Source organism: Vipera berus (genome assembly GCF_964194415.1).
Source record: "Vipera berus genome assembly, chromosome: 5".
Classification (NCBI taxonomy): domain Eukaryota; kingdom Metazoa; phylum Chordata; class Lepidosauria; order Squamata; family Viperidae; genus Vipera; species Vipera berus.
Window position 1 is genome coordinate 45,094,327 of NC_138207.1, and position 13,766 is coordinate 45,108,092.

General features: G+C 36.3%; 1 protein-coding gene across 2 annotated transcripts in view; it reads left to right on the forward strand.

Moving 5' to 3' along the window:
• YEATS2 (YEATS domain containing 2) overlaps nucleotides 1-13,766 on the forward strand; it is a 47,536-nt gene that overhangs the window by 667 nt on the left and 33,103 nt on the right. Inside the window, exons 2-12 of one of the 2 annotated variants that reach the window (XM_081328288.1) lie at nucleotides 460-551; nucleotides 964-1,077; nucleotides 2,088-2,185; nucleotides 2,270-2,362; nucleotides 3,606-3,845; nucleotides 5,191-5,306; nucleotides 6,342-6,503; nucleotides 6,915-7,026; nucleotides 11,048-11,092; nucleotides 12,210-12,387; nucleotides 12,737-12,970. In XM_081328288.1, coding sequence (XP_081184414.1) covers nucleotides 978-1,077; nucleotides 2,088-2,185; nucleotides 2,270-2,362; nucleotides 3,606-3,845; nucleotides 5,191-5,306; nucleotides 6,342-6,503; nucleotides 6,915-7,026; nucleotides 11,048-11,092; nucleotides 12,210-12,387; nucleotides 12,737-12,970 — 1,378 coding nt within the window. In that variant the 5' untranslated portion in view covers nucleotides 460-551; nucleotides 964-977. The remainder of the gene's footprint in view (nucleotides 1-459; nucleotides 552-963; nucleotides 1,078-2,087; nucleotides 2,186-2,269; nucleotides 2,363-3,605; nucleotides 3,846-5,190; nucleotides 5,307-6,341; nucleotides 6,504-6,914; nucleotides 7,027-11,047; nucleotides 11,093-12,209; nucleotides 12,388-12,736; nucleotides 12,971-13,766) is intronic. The other variant, XM_081328289.1, reaches the window with a different exon arrangement.

The window sequence follows — 13,766 nt, forward strand, 5'->3', positions numbered from 1 at the left end:
TAAATGAAAGTCAGATTAAAACTATGGTTTTTGATGGGGCTTGTCCTCAGACACTATCTGACACGGTTTTGAGTATGCTAATTACAAAAATTTACAAAATATAGGCAGTATTCTGTGTCTTGATATCCATTTTTCTTTGTTCTGAGGATCCTCAGAAAGTGGTACCAAGTTACCATTAAGGACTTCTATTCAGTGACAATAGCAAATATTGATGCTGATGTATATTAGATGCTTTTCTGTCTTTGATGTTCCATGATTATGTATCTTAATACTGTTTTGCAATATTGTATAAGGATAATGTTTCTAATTCAGCCATGAAGACTATTGGTAATAAAAGTTGAATTATCATTGTTTAATCTCCATGATTGTAAAATTTTAAATATTTTTAAATGTGAAATTATAAATCAAAGTAGAAAGTAATATCTGTTTTCACCAACTAAAACCATATTTATTTGACAGGACTAACTGAAAAACAAAACTTTGGGAGGAATCTTAAGAAGCCTTCAGCCAAAGCGCAGAGAGGAAGTCAGATTTTGATTTATATGTCTGAGGTAAAAATACTTTGGAAAGATTTTTATTCATTTATAATAGTATACTGGGTCTCTGTGATGTCTACACACCACAAATACATTTACTTTTCAATAGAAAAGAAAGCAAAATAAAGGTTAATTGTTGTAGTCTTCATAAACATATGCAGGTATTGTTACAACCTAAAATGTCATTTAGTGGCAACCTTTTCTTTCTTTCTTTTTTAGATTGAGTCTATATCCATATAACTTTTCAGTGACCATAGCATAGAGCAATCTTTGGCTATAAAACATTGATTTATTTTAGAATTCTTTACCTCTTGTTCAGACATACTGGTCTGTTTTTCTCAGTAAGAGAACTGGATAATTCTGTAATGCAGCCTTAGAACTTACAAATGCTATGTGTTTGGATTACTTCTTTCTTCTCTTTCTCTAGTGAAAAAGACAAAAATGTCAGGTATCAAGAGAACTGTAGAGGAGATGGACCCAGACTATGAAGAGATCTCAGTTGCACCTACAAACAAACATCATAAAGCATCAGAACAATCTGGTAAAAAGTTGCAGGATTTGGAAATGGCCAGTCTACAGAAAAGAAGGACTAGGGGGGATATGATAGCAGTATTCCAGTCTTTGAGAGGCTGCCACAAGGAGGAGGGGGTCAATTTATTTTCAAAAGCACCAGAAGGCAAGACAAGCAATGGATGGAAACTAATCAAGGAGAGAAGCAACCTGGAATTAAGGAGAAACTTCCTAACAGTGAGGACAATTAACCAGTGGAACAGCTTGCCTTCAGATGTTGTGGGTGGTTCATCACTGTAGGCTTTTAAGAATAGAATGGGCAGCCACTTGTCTGAAATAATATAGGGACTCCTGCTTGAGCAGGGGGCTGGACTAGAAGACCTCCATGGTCCAGCTCTATTCTATTCTGATTCTGATCTTTAAAAAATGAAGAACAGTATGTAATTAAAAACTAAGATTAAAATCAATCATATCTCAATTTTTCCACTTTTTCTTTCACAAATATATAGACAGGTATCATTATGTTTTTGTGTGATATTGATCTTAGTTCAACTCATTGTCCAAGAAACACATTATCCAATTTCATAATGTTGAGACCTTATTGATTACTAAAACTGGCTAATACATATATTACTCTAAGCATAGTATAACGTGAGTCCAACAATAGTGATTTATAAGCCATTTTTATGGCTTATTACAATTCATAATTTAGTATAATGTGAGACTCCAGGATTTTGTGTTTATGTAGGTCTTAAAGATTCCTGTTATGGGTGACAATCAAGTCCTGCTGTTTCTAAATTTTCTTTCAGCAGTATTTAGATTTCAAAAATATATCAGTTACAATAGTCCTTGAAATAGATGCATTATCTTTACATTATTTGTGTATAATCTGATGTTGCTATTTTCTTCCAAACTGTCCTGGTCAAACTGATATCATAAATATTTTTAGCTTATATGTGAAACGTATTTTGAGAAACATTGCAAAAAGCCTTAAATATCTTAAACATAAAAACCTTAATTGTATGAACTCTTTCTACATAGCTCGAGATGCTACAGTACAGAAAATTGAGACAATTATTAAAGAACAGTTTTCTATAGAAATGAAAAATAAAGAACATGAGATTCAAGTGATCGATCAGGTATATAAATATGTTTATTATAAATTGAGAAACAGAAGCAGGAATTTGTGCAGCCATTTCTTAAATGGATTTTCATTTTGACAGCGGCTAATTGAAGCAAGAAGAATGATGGATAAACTGCGAGCCTGCATTGTGGCGAACTACTATGCTTCTGCTGGACTCTTTAAAGTTGGGGAGGTAAGCAATGCTTGCCTTAATCTATATCAAGATTTCCCAAAGTGGTCAGTGTTGACTCCCTTGGTTTGATGGGATGATCCATTGATGATGTTATTTGTAGAGCTATTGGTTAAAGTAGTATTCATTAAATAATATTCATATAATGCTTGGGAGTCAATTAACAACTGAAACATCATGAAGGGGTCAATGAACTGAAATCTCAAGGAACTCCTCTTCTAAATGCTGGCATTCATGTATTTAAACATGCAGGTTGGAAAGAAGTACTAGTGATAATTCAGCAGTGTGTTTTAGATGTCCCTCCAGATATTTTTAAACTTTATGCTGGCTAACCATGCTGGGCATTATGGTAGGAAAGGTTGTAGATCATATATTAGTGTAACTACTTGAAAGCTTCCATTAAAGAAACAGAACTAAATTTCAGCAGGAGCAAACTTGAATTAAAAAACAACAGCCTGTTTTTAGTTTGAATATTGAGAAAAATAATTAAGACTAAGATGGAAGACGTTTATATCATGAACAAAGCAGCTCTAAAAAAATGGACCAAAAATCGAATGGTAAAAGTTCTTTTTCTTGTCTGTCTCTTGTCAAAAAGTTTCAGATGTTGAGAAATAATGCCTGTTGGGACTCTACTGCTGCAAATCAGAAGCAGATTTATCTAGCTTCAAAGAAGGTAGAGAGTGAGCTAGATAGCTACCTTTCCTGTGAACACACAGCTATCAAGTTTTAGTATTCTGTGTTAGCCTCCAAAACTTATATGAATGAGCTACTTATAAGAGCAGCTCTGATGGTGTCATGGTATTGCCATCCGATTTGGTTTATTTTGCTATTCAGCCCCTAGTTCAATGGTAGACATACATGTTCCGTGCTCTTTGTCCTTGGTTTCCTGCCTGCTGTCTTCTTTTTAAGAGGATCAAGAAGCATTTACTATGAAAAGCTACAGATTCTGATTGCAGCTGTTATTAAAACAGAACTGGGCGGAAAATATATCCAGTGTCTGAAGGATTTGCAATAAATCAGCAACTATTTTAACTTCCATGTTTTTAATAAATAGACCTGCTTCTTCAACTCCTACCTGCCATTAGGTATAATCAGTAGTGGAATTCTCTGTAAGATCCATAGATATGTCTTATATACCAGGTTGCCAGTAGCTGATTTTAGGGGATTAGTTTAAAAAATCTGCAAGCCTGACATCTGCCAACCTATACTAAAAAAAAAAGCCTGAACAAATGCTGTTTTATTTCAGGGAATGAGGACTTGTGATTCTACGGTTTTTAACCATCCAACTATCAAGAAATTTTTAGAATCTCCATCCCGATCATCCTCTCCCACTAATCAGGGCTCAGAAACACTGTCAGTTAATCATTCAGAGAGTGAATCATCTCAGCACATGGAATACATGTTGGGAAAAGACAATGGTAGTCTGGATGTGGAAGAAAGAATGCCAAGCAAACTTGACTTGAGTCTGCACAAGAATGCTGGACAGGTGATATGACAACAATGTGTTAAAATAATTATCAGAAACAAAAGTTGTTTTGTAATAGCATGGCAAATGGAATCCTGTTTCCCTTATTGGAAGCTCTACAAATACCACTATAAAGAACAAAATCATTTTCTACCTATTTCCAGTTGATGTAATCATATCTATGTGAGCCTTCCCCTACTTGGTGCCCTCTCAATATGTAGGAATTTAATTTCCATAATTTCCAGCTAGTATAGTCAAAAGGAAATATGAGATTCCCAGCAATATAAAGGTATTAGGTTAAAGGATGCTGATCTACTGTAATACTTTTGGAGTGTTCATAATTTGGGCTTCCAGTTTATGGCCGCTGAATAACAGCATTTATGCAGTTTTTTAAATGTCCCAAGCAGAAAAAGATTAGGATTTTAAACTGTGAGCATGGTCCATTTTCCTCAGAAGAGTGGAAACCAATTTTCATTTCCCAGTGCAATTCCTTCATTTGATCAGTAGATAAAGCACTCCCAGAAGTAGCCTAGCCTGAAATTGTCACTTCAGACTCTTCAATAATTTTGCATGTTGATATTCCCTTAATAATGCAAAACTACTGTTGTTTTGGATAGGATCGTATAACATAACCCAGAGTTTCAAGAATTTGTCCCTGTATCTCTAATCTCTACCTTATTGCCTCTTCAGCTCTGCTTGCATTTAAAGAAGTAAAAGCTTTAATCTGGATGAAAGTACATTTCTTTTTATTTTTCCACTTTGCTTAGATTACTTTCTATCCAAGGATTACAGCATTTTAAGATATTTTCCTTCCAAACTCCTGGGCTATATAGAAGCTTGATGGCATTCCATGAGAAACTAAGGGGAAAAATGAGAGAGAGAATCAAATGCATCCAGGTGGACTGTGTTCATGACAACTCATTGCTTTGACTCTTGATCAGAGTTTCCAGGATTTTTTTTAACCGAATATTTAAAACATTGAAAACTTATGGAAATCTCTCCTATATTCTTTTGAGTCACCGTTTAGTATAAACCCAGTGAGAGACCTTACAAATTGCATCATTGCTTTGTTATATAGTATAAGGAATTTTCAAAAATCTTTTTTGTTTTAGATAAGAGTAACATGAACATGTCAACTTTATCCAGATTCATGTATTTAAATATTATCTTTGTAACATGCTCAAAACCAAATATGATGATTTTGTAAGAACTGGATGCCATGTTTTACATTTACAGATTATGTAAGGCTAGTTATAATTTTAAGAGTAGAAAGGTTTATATATTTTTTTTTAAATGCTTGCAACCTCCATTAAAAATCTTTCTCCCTAAACATCCTCATGTAGATTTCTAAACATTCCATCTTTAGGGCATTTCTGGTGTTTCAAGAGATTACGAAGCAGAGCTGAGAAAGGCTGGTTTTTCAAATGAAGAGCATTCACGATTATTTGTGAAGAAAACAATAGTTGTTGGCAATGTTTCCAAGTAAGTATTTGAAGTTTTTATGTTTTTGTTTCTCTTTTCCTATCCACTTCAAATATGAATTGAAATTAGAAGAGGGGTGATCAGACTATGGAATTAGTAAAGTCCCCGGTGTTCTCGGTTTGCCTGCAGACTTTTCATTATCCAACTAGATAATGTCATCATTGTTAATATGGAATCAGTAAACAACTGATTTTCATTCTGTTCCAATAATATCTTAACCGTTATTTTTAGATAACCCTGTTGCTTCAGGGCAAGACGAAACCCATACCATTCTTTCTTCATAGTACAGAAGGCAACTAGCTACTGGTTTGGATAATGTTGATTGGAAGTGCTTAAAGAGTTGCTGCTATTCTTAGCTCCCCCTCCAGCCCCTAGATATACTCTATACTGACATTTCCTGGTGAACATTTTAGGAAGCATATACTAAGTCAAGTAACAGGCTGGAGTGACTCACCATAGCTTCATATGACACTCCTGGCAATAACACTCAGTGGGACAGTTAGATAAATAATGACGCACATTTCCCCCTCCAACCTGTATCAGAGAATTGGCTGGGTGATGCTGCACGAAGGCATAATAAATAGCTTTAACCAGCACTTCCCAGCACTCAGAAAGAAAGGAGGGTGGAGGAAGTGTATTTGCTTTGCTACATGACAATGTTTTTATATATCTTTCTGTTAGTCATCTAGACAATATAATCTCTCTCCTTTTGATTTCTGATGTCATTCTTTATTTTCTCTTCCACTGGAAAAAAAATCGCTAGCATGTTTTTATTTTTTCTTATAGGTGAAGGGAAAAGGAGGGCATTTCCTTGAGTAAAAGCAAGCATTCCCTCAACGTATCCCTTTCTTTCCATTACTATCATTAGAAGAATGACAAAACATTTTGTCAATGAAGCGTTTTCCTGAAGAGACGTTCTTCTCTGTCACAAAGAGAACCATAACTGCCTTTCATTACAGTATTTAGGATTGCTTAATTAATTAGTGAATAGGAATAGAATTAATTTTGGTGGGGGCGGTTTTTCCTGTCTTCCAGATACATTCCTCCTGATAAGAGAGAAGAGAATGACCAATCCACCCATAAATGGATGGTGTACGTAAGAGGTTCCCGACGAGAGCCAAGCATTGATCATTTTGTTAAGAAAGTTTGGTTCTTCCTTCATCCCAGCTATAAACCTAACGATCTTGTTGAAGTCAGGTAACACAGATTTCATTGAAATCATTTGAATGGTTTGATTTCAAATGCTCACTATCTTTTCTGCAACTTCCTCCTCTCTAGTATCTGTGGGTAACGTTCTGGATAGAATTTCTCCTTGAAGTAGAAAACACACCACTTAGTGGTACTGCTTGGATCCAACATGGTCACTGGCACAGCATCCCCAAGCAGACTCAGTAACTTGGAATACTCTTCTGTCTGCTCTTCTAGTTTCTCTGATATATCATTTCCTGGATAGGAGGATTTCATTTCATTTATTTAATTATTTTAAATGGATATGACATTTTCATTAGCCCCATTCCAAGGCTCAAACATTTCTTGGGTTTTTTTCATTTTTGTTTTTTTATATTTGTTACAAGAAATAACTAAAGCCTCCATTGTCCATATTTGTAGAGAACCTCCTTTCCATCTGACGAGGCGGGGCTGGGGAGAGTTTCCAGTGAGGGTTCAGATTCATTTTAAGGATAGCCAAAACAAAAGGATTGACATTATACACCATCTCAAGGTAATGCTGTAGTGTTCCATAATATAATGCCTAGTTTTGTCCCACATCTTTTTTTGAATACTTTTTCTCGAGAAAATAGTTAATCTGATTTTGTGTTTTATAAGGTAAAATTAACATAACAAATGTTATGTGTACAAAAGACATCTTCAATTTAACATGATTCTGTTTTGTTTTGTTTCCATATTGCCATATTGATCTATTACACATGCAAAGGTATAGTGATCATATGTTCTTGGAAAAAATAAAGAACAAACCTAAAAAATGGGCAAATCTAAAAGAGGTCCATAAGGGGAAAAATGTGTTTATAACGTTATAATTTTACAAAGGAAAATTCAAGAGCAGAATATGCAAAGAAAACAGACTTTATATGTGCTATATGCATGCAGATATGGAGCTACAAATCATGTTAAATGTGTTTTTTTTCTAAGATGTTAAATGCAGAAGTCAGCAACACAGTACTTATAATTAAAAAAACCACCAGATATCACCTGTGGGACACCCAAAATTATTTAAATTACATTAATTTTTAACTTAATAAGCTTTAAAAAGAAAAAAGAGAGATTGCTTGGAATTTCAAGCAGAAATATTGGGAAAATGCAGGAATCTTAAAATATTCAGGTTTTTAAAACATCCATGCCTATAATGATTGCCAGTGCATAAAGCATAACCAAGAAATGTTTCTGTCAGATTGAAGAATTTCCCTTCTCCCCAGATAAAAAAGAAATCACCCAGGTAAATCCTAGTGTGACTATCATGAATTATACAGTTGCAAGAAAAAGTATGTGAACCCTTTGGGATTACGTGGAGTTTTGCATGAATTGGCCATAAAATGCGCTCTACACGTCATGTAAGTCACAACAATAGAAAAACACAGTCTGCTTAAAATAATACTACACAAACATTAGCTGTTGTCATGTTTTAATTGAACATAAGATGGAAACATTCACAGTGCAGGGTGGAAAAAGTATGTGAACCTTTGGACTTAATAACTGGTTGACCCTCCTTTGGCAGCAGTAACCTCAACCAAACATTTCCTGTAGTTGCAGATCAGACCTGCACAACGATCTGGAGTAATTTTGGACCACTCCTCTGCACAAAACTGTTTCAGTGTAGCAATATTGTTGGGATGTCTGGTGTGAATCGCTCTCTTAAGGTCATGCCACAGCATTTCAGTCGGGTTGAGGTCAGGACTCTGACTGGGCCACTCCAGAAGGCGTATTCTGTTCTGTTGAAGCCATTGTTTTGTTGAATTACTTGTATGCTTTGGGTCATTGTCCTGTTGCATCACCCATCCTCTGCAGAGCTTCAGTTGGCGGACAGATGGTCGTACGTTTTCCTGCAAAATGTCCTGATAAACTCTGGAATTCATTTTCCCATCAATGACAACAATCCGTCCAGGCCCTGAGGCAGCAAAGCAGCCCCAAACCATGATGCTCCCTCCGCCGTGTTTTACAGTGGGGATGAGGTTTTGATGTTGGTGTGCTGTGCCTTTTTTTCTCCACACATAGTATTGTGTGTTTTTCCCAAACAACTCAATTTTGGTTTTATCTGTCCACAGTATATTTTGCCAGTAGTGCTGTGGAACATCCAGGTGCTCTTTTGCAAACTTCAAACGTGCTGCAATATTTTTTTTGGACAGCAATGGCTTCCTCCATGGTGTCCTCCCATGTACTCCATTCTTGTTTAATGTTTTCCTTATTGTAGAGGTGTCAACACAAATGTTAGCATGTGCCAGAGATTTCTGTAGGTCTTTAGCTGACACTCTAGGATTCTTCTTTACCTCACTAAGCATTATGCGCTGTGCTCTTGCAGTCATTTTTACAGGATGACCACGCCTAGGGAGAGTAGCAACAGTGCTAAACTTTCTCCATTTGTAGACAGACTGTCTTACCGTGGACACATGAACAACAAGGCTTTTGGAGATACTTTTGTAACCCTTTCCAGCTTCATGCAAGTCAACAATTCTTGATCGTAGGTCTTCTGAGAGCTCTTTTCTGCGAGGCATGGTTCACATCAGACAGTGCTTCTTGAGACCAGTAAACCCAAAACAGGTGTGTGTTTTTAAAGGGCAGGATAGCTGTCAGCAACACATCCAATATCATCACACTGGTTGGAGTCAAGGTTGGCTCACTCCTGGCTCCAATTAGCTCTTGGAGAAGTCATTAGGCTAGGGGTTCACATACTTTTTCCACCCTGCACTGTGAATGTTTCCATCTTATGTTCAATTAAAACATGACAACAGCTAATGTTTGTGTAGTATTATTTTAAGCAGACTGTGTTTTTCTATTGTTGTGACTTATATGACATTTAGAGCGCATTTTATGGCCAATTCATGCAAAACTCCACGTAATCCCAAAGGGTTCACATACTTCTTCTTGCAACTGTAGACTGAAGATGGTGACATTTATTCTTTGGAATGTTCTCCTCCCTAATGTTCAGGAGGTGGCTACTATTTTTCAGGCTTCCTTCAGCTGCCAAGAGAACCTTTTCAAGAATAAATTTCCAAAATTATAAGAGGTCATATAAGTAAATTTATTGTAGAAAAGCTATGAAGCCATTACAAAAGAATTCAAGCAAGTGCAGTGTATCAGACACAAGCCCTACTTGGTGAAATTAGGGTTCACATTCTTGTGCCTCTTCTGCTGTCTGGGTAGAAGCTAAATGGGCTAGATACCAAATATTCTATCTCTTAACTTCTCAATCAGTGAGTGACCTGGACTGCCTGCTTTCAGCATTTTAGCATTCCTCCAACATTGGGTATTTTTAATCCACTTTGAATTCATGTTATTTGTTCTTTCCAAGTATTTGGAAGTAGATCTAATTGCTAGATGATACATGTTTGAGCAGGAGACCCATTCCCTATCTCTCTCCTGGTTTAATAACAGACAGATCTGCTATAAAGCTGTTTATATTTGGCTGTGTAAGAACTAGCTTTACCTACTGCATTGCTTTGGCACCTGTTGAAACCATATTTTGTTATCCAAGCCTTGAGACAATTATTTCTAATATATCCTTTAATGAGTATGCTTTGCATTTTCTGTTTCAACATTGTTGCTTTATTTTGAGTTCTAGATTTGACTGTAAATTGCTTAAATATTGTTAGTCATATGAAGACTTTTAGTAAAGCAGCATGCAAATATTTAAAAAATATAAATATCAGCCCAACATTCGGGCAAATGAACAAGTATTAGGCCATTAATACTCATTAGTTTTTACTGTTGAAAAAAAGTAATGTATGAAAGATTTTTAAACGCATACATTGTTTTCTTGTAACTTTGTAGTTAAACTATTTTACTTTTACCTAATACCATTTTCTTTTGGAAGAGAAATTGTCCTTGGTTAAAAACTATTTTGCATTTCTTTTGCCCTCTTTGGAAATTTAAGCTTTATTGCCATCTATAAAGCTGTTTAGTAAATGTCGCCATGTCTCTTGCTTCCCACAGCTTGAAATTATGGCGAATCTATTGTGCATATTAATCCTGCCTTCCTGTAGTGAGTTGGAGCTATTCCTGGTGTTGTATCACCTGCAAATCAGAGACACATAATGGAGATGTTGAGCAGCTGTCTCTCATTGTAACCCTGATTCATTATACTTTTTTTAATGCAGTGTAAGATTCCATTATCTTGAAAGACATTGACTCAATTCAGAATATAGTGCATCTTTTTTTGCATATCCAGTGAAAACAGAACAAATACAAAATCCTTGGAAAGAACAAATACATAAATTCAAAGTGGTTTAAAACTAGGCAACGTTTGAGGAATACTAAAATGCTGAGGACAGTCCAGGTCATCCATTGGTTGAGAAATTAACAGATAGAATGTTTGGGATCAGGATGCTGATTTTTTTAAAAAAAATGCTAGGTTTTTTTATTATTCTTGATAAATGATTGCTTAAAAATAGTTAAAACAACAAAGCTTTTTTAATATTTCAGTTTGGTGAAGAAGCATTAAAGTTTGTATGTATTGAAATGGTTTAATAGATAATTTGCCAAAAAACAGTTGTTGTTTTTTTCTTATACAGCTGGATAGAACATACACTGGTCTACAGACACTAGGGGCTGAAACGGTATGTCTTGTGTTTTTACTTCATTTAACTTTTTTAAATTGTTGGTAGGAAAAATGAGAGCCTTTCTTGGTTTTTTTTTTAAAGTATCCACAATAAATATATATTTCAAGTAGCCATAATGCCAAAATACAAAGTCTTTTGAATTTTGATATTATTAGCAATAGAAGCTTGGATAGATCACAAATATGAATGGTACCCCACATTGATAAATTATATACATTTGGCTTGAACATAAAGGTTTTGTAATCTGGGTAAGCAATATGTGGTTTCTATGTGTCATTGGACAGCAGATCCATTGTACTGGCCAGCATAGCCAGTGGTGGTAATTGTTGAAAGTTGCAACATCTGGAGGGCCACATGTTGTCTGTCCCTAATCTAAAAGCTTCAACAAATGGAAACTTTCTAACCTGAATCAATATTGCAGAATCCTGGAGGACTTTTTCCTGTGGGTGGAACATATAGGACACACCACCCAGATCATTGAAGGTGGTTCAGAGAGAACAAACCTGAAAATCTGAGAGAACATCTGCTTTTCTCCATGTTGTTCTGTTAGCCTTTTGACAAGAAGCACAACAAAGAAAATTAGCTATATCTTTATTGTAAGGTTACATTAGTAGAATCTTGCAAGCCTGAAAGTATCCCTTCCCTCCTCCTTTTTTGCTGTCTGGAAAATTAAGGAAGTCCTTTCTGAAACACTTCCCATTCCTTCTTTGTGGAGTTTTGCATGACAATAGTGTAGTCCAGGGGTAGGCAACCTCGGCTCTTTTATGACTCATGGACTTCAACTCATGGACTTCAATTCTGGGAGTTGAAGTCCATGAGTCATAAAAGAGCCGAGGTTGCCTACCCCTGGTGTAGTCTATGGGTCTTCCTTCTGTTTCCTAAGATTATTCCCACATACTATTATAGGTTCACACCAGAGTTTCAATTCTATAGAAACTTAACTCTTCATTTTGCACTTGGATTGAATTGCCTGAAATATTGATGGATGCAGAGGGCCCAGCATCATATATTTTTAATACCAAAATGTTATGAAGCTCTTTAAATATACCTGACTAAAAAAACTATAATAAAGTTGTCAGTTGCCCAACAGTAGTTTTCCTTCTCTTTTGAAAAGGTGGTGGATGTTGAGTTGCATCGGCATTCTCTTAAAGAAGAATACCAGTCATCAGATTCTGATCTTTCTGATGCTCCTAACTTATTGCATTTGCCATTAAATATGCCAGCACCTATGAAAGCATCTTCACCAATAAAACAAGTGCATGAATCCATCACAGATGTTTCTCTTGAAAAAGGTAACGGTTTGTGTCCTTCTATCTGAGCCGGGATTATATTCATGCTTGGTTGAACACAACTAGGAATTTCAGTTTGATTGGATTTGAGTTCATTTTTCTCTCAGGGAAAATTTATCCCTAATTATAACTAGTTTCAATGGCAAACACACAGTAGAAACTCAAATCCTGCCCTTCCAAGTAGGAAAATTCTTGGGTGTTTTTTTCTTCTTTTTCCTTTTAATAAATAAATAAATGTTCAGCAGAATGAAGCTTTTAGCTCCACATGTTTCTGTTTAAATTGATATATTTACCAAGAAAACTTATTTTCTCTCACCCTTCTTTTCTGTCCCTCTTTACATTTTCACACCAGGTATCAGTGCTGAAGCTGAGAGGCATACAACCTTTTATGCCTTGCCATCATCTTTAGAGCGGACCCCCACTAAGCTGACAAGTCAGAAAGCCGCTTTTGGCTCCCACAGCAACTCAGCTTTTCAGCCAATTGCAGCCAGTTGCAAAATAGTGCCTCAGGGTCAAATCCCAAGCCCTGCTGAATCTCCAGGCAAGTCTTTCCAGCCCATCACCATGAGCTGCAAGATTGTGTCAGGTATGGATGATTTGGGGGATATTTTAACATGGTAAGATTGTAGAAAACATTTTTTTTAAAATTCCATTTATATCCCGCCCTTCTCCGAAGACTCAGGGCGGCTTACAAGCTTACCAGTAGCCTTCATTCTATGTATATGCCTGCTTATTAGGGCTTTCACACACCCCCAAGCGGCATTATTACAAAGTCAGCTTATTGCCCCCAACAATCTGGGTCCTCATTTACCTACCTCGGAAGGATGGAAGGCTGAGTCAACCTTGAGCCTGGTGGGATGCGAACCTGCAAATAGGTGTTCCACAAAGCATGTTTGCATGCATAACTCAGGCAGTGGCTTGCTTTAGAAAGACTGCAAAGTTTCTCTTCGCCAGGGTCCTGAGCATGTGTGTGCGTACGCAGCGCCTTTGCTTTGCTTGCAGTCTCAAACTATTCATACCTGCATGGGCAAATAGGGACCACCTTCATACCAGCAGGACTAATTCTTTTAGAGGATTTGGCTTCTTTAATCCTTCAAGGAGATGCACTTTATTCATGCCAATGTACTTTCTGAAGTGCCTTTTTCAGTTATTTTGCTTGGCCCTGTTATGTTTACATTTAATGAAAATAAGCCAGTTTACTTTGTATTGAAAATGTTATATTTATTTGGGGGATAGTGGCGAGGGGCAACTGTGGCAAATATGCCACTAAAATAAATTGGTGTGTGGTGCTACTTAGTGGACACTGCTTCTCTCTCTCTCTCTCTCTCTCTCTCTCTCTCTCTCTCTCTCTCTCTCTCTCTCTCTCTCTCTCTCTCTCTCTC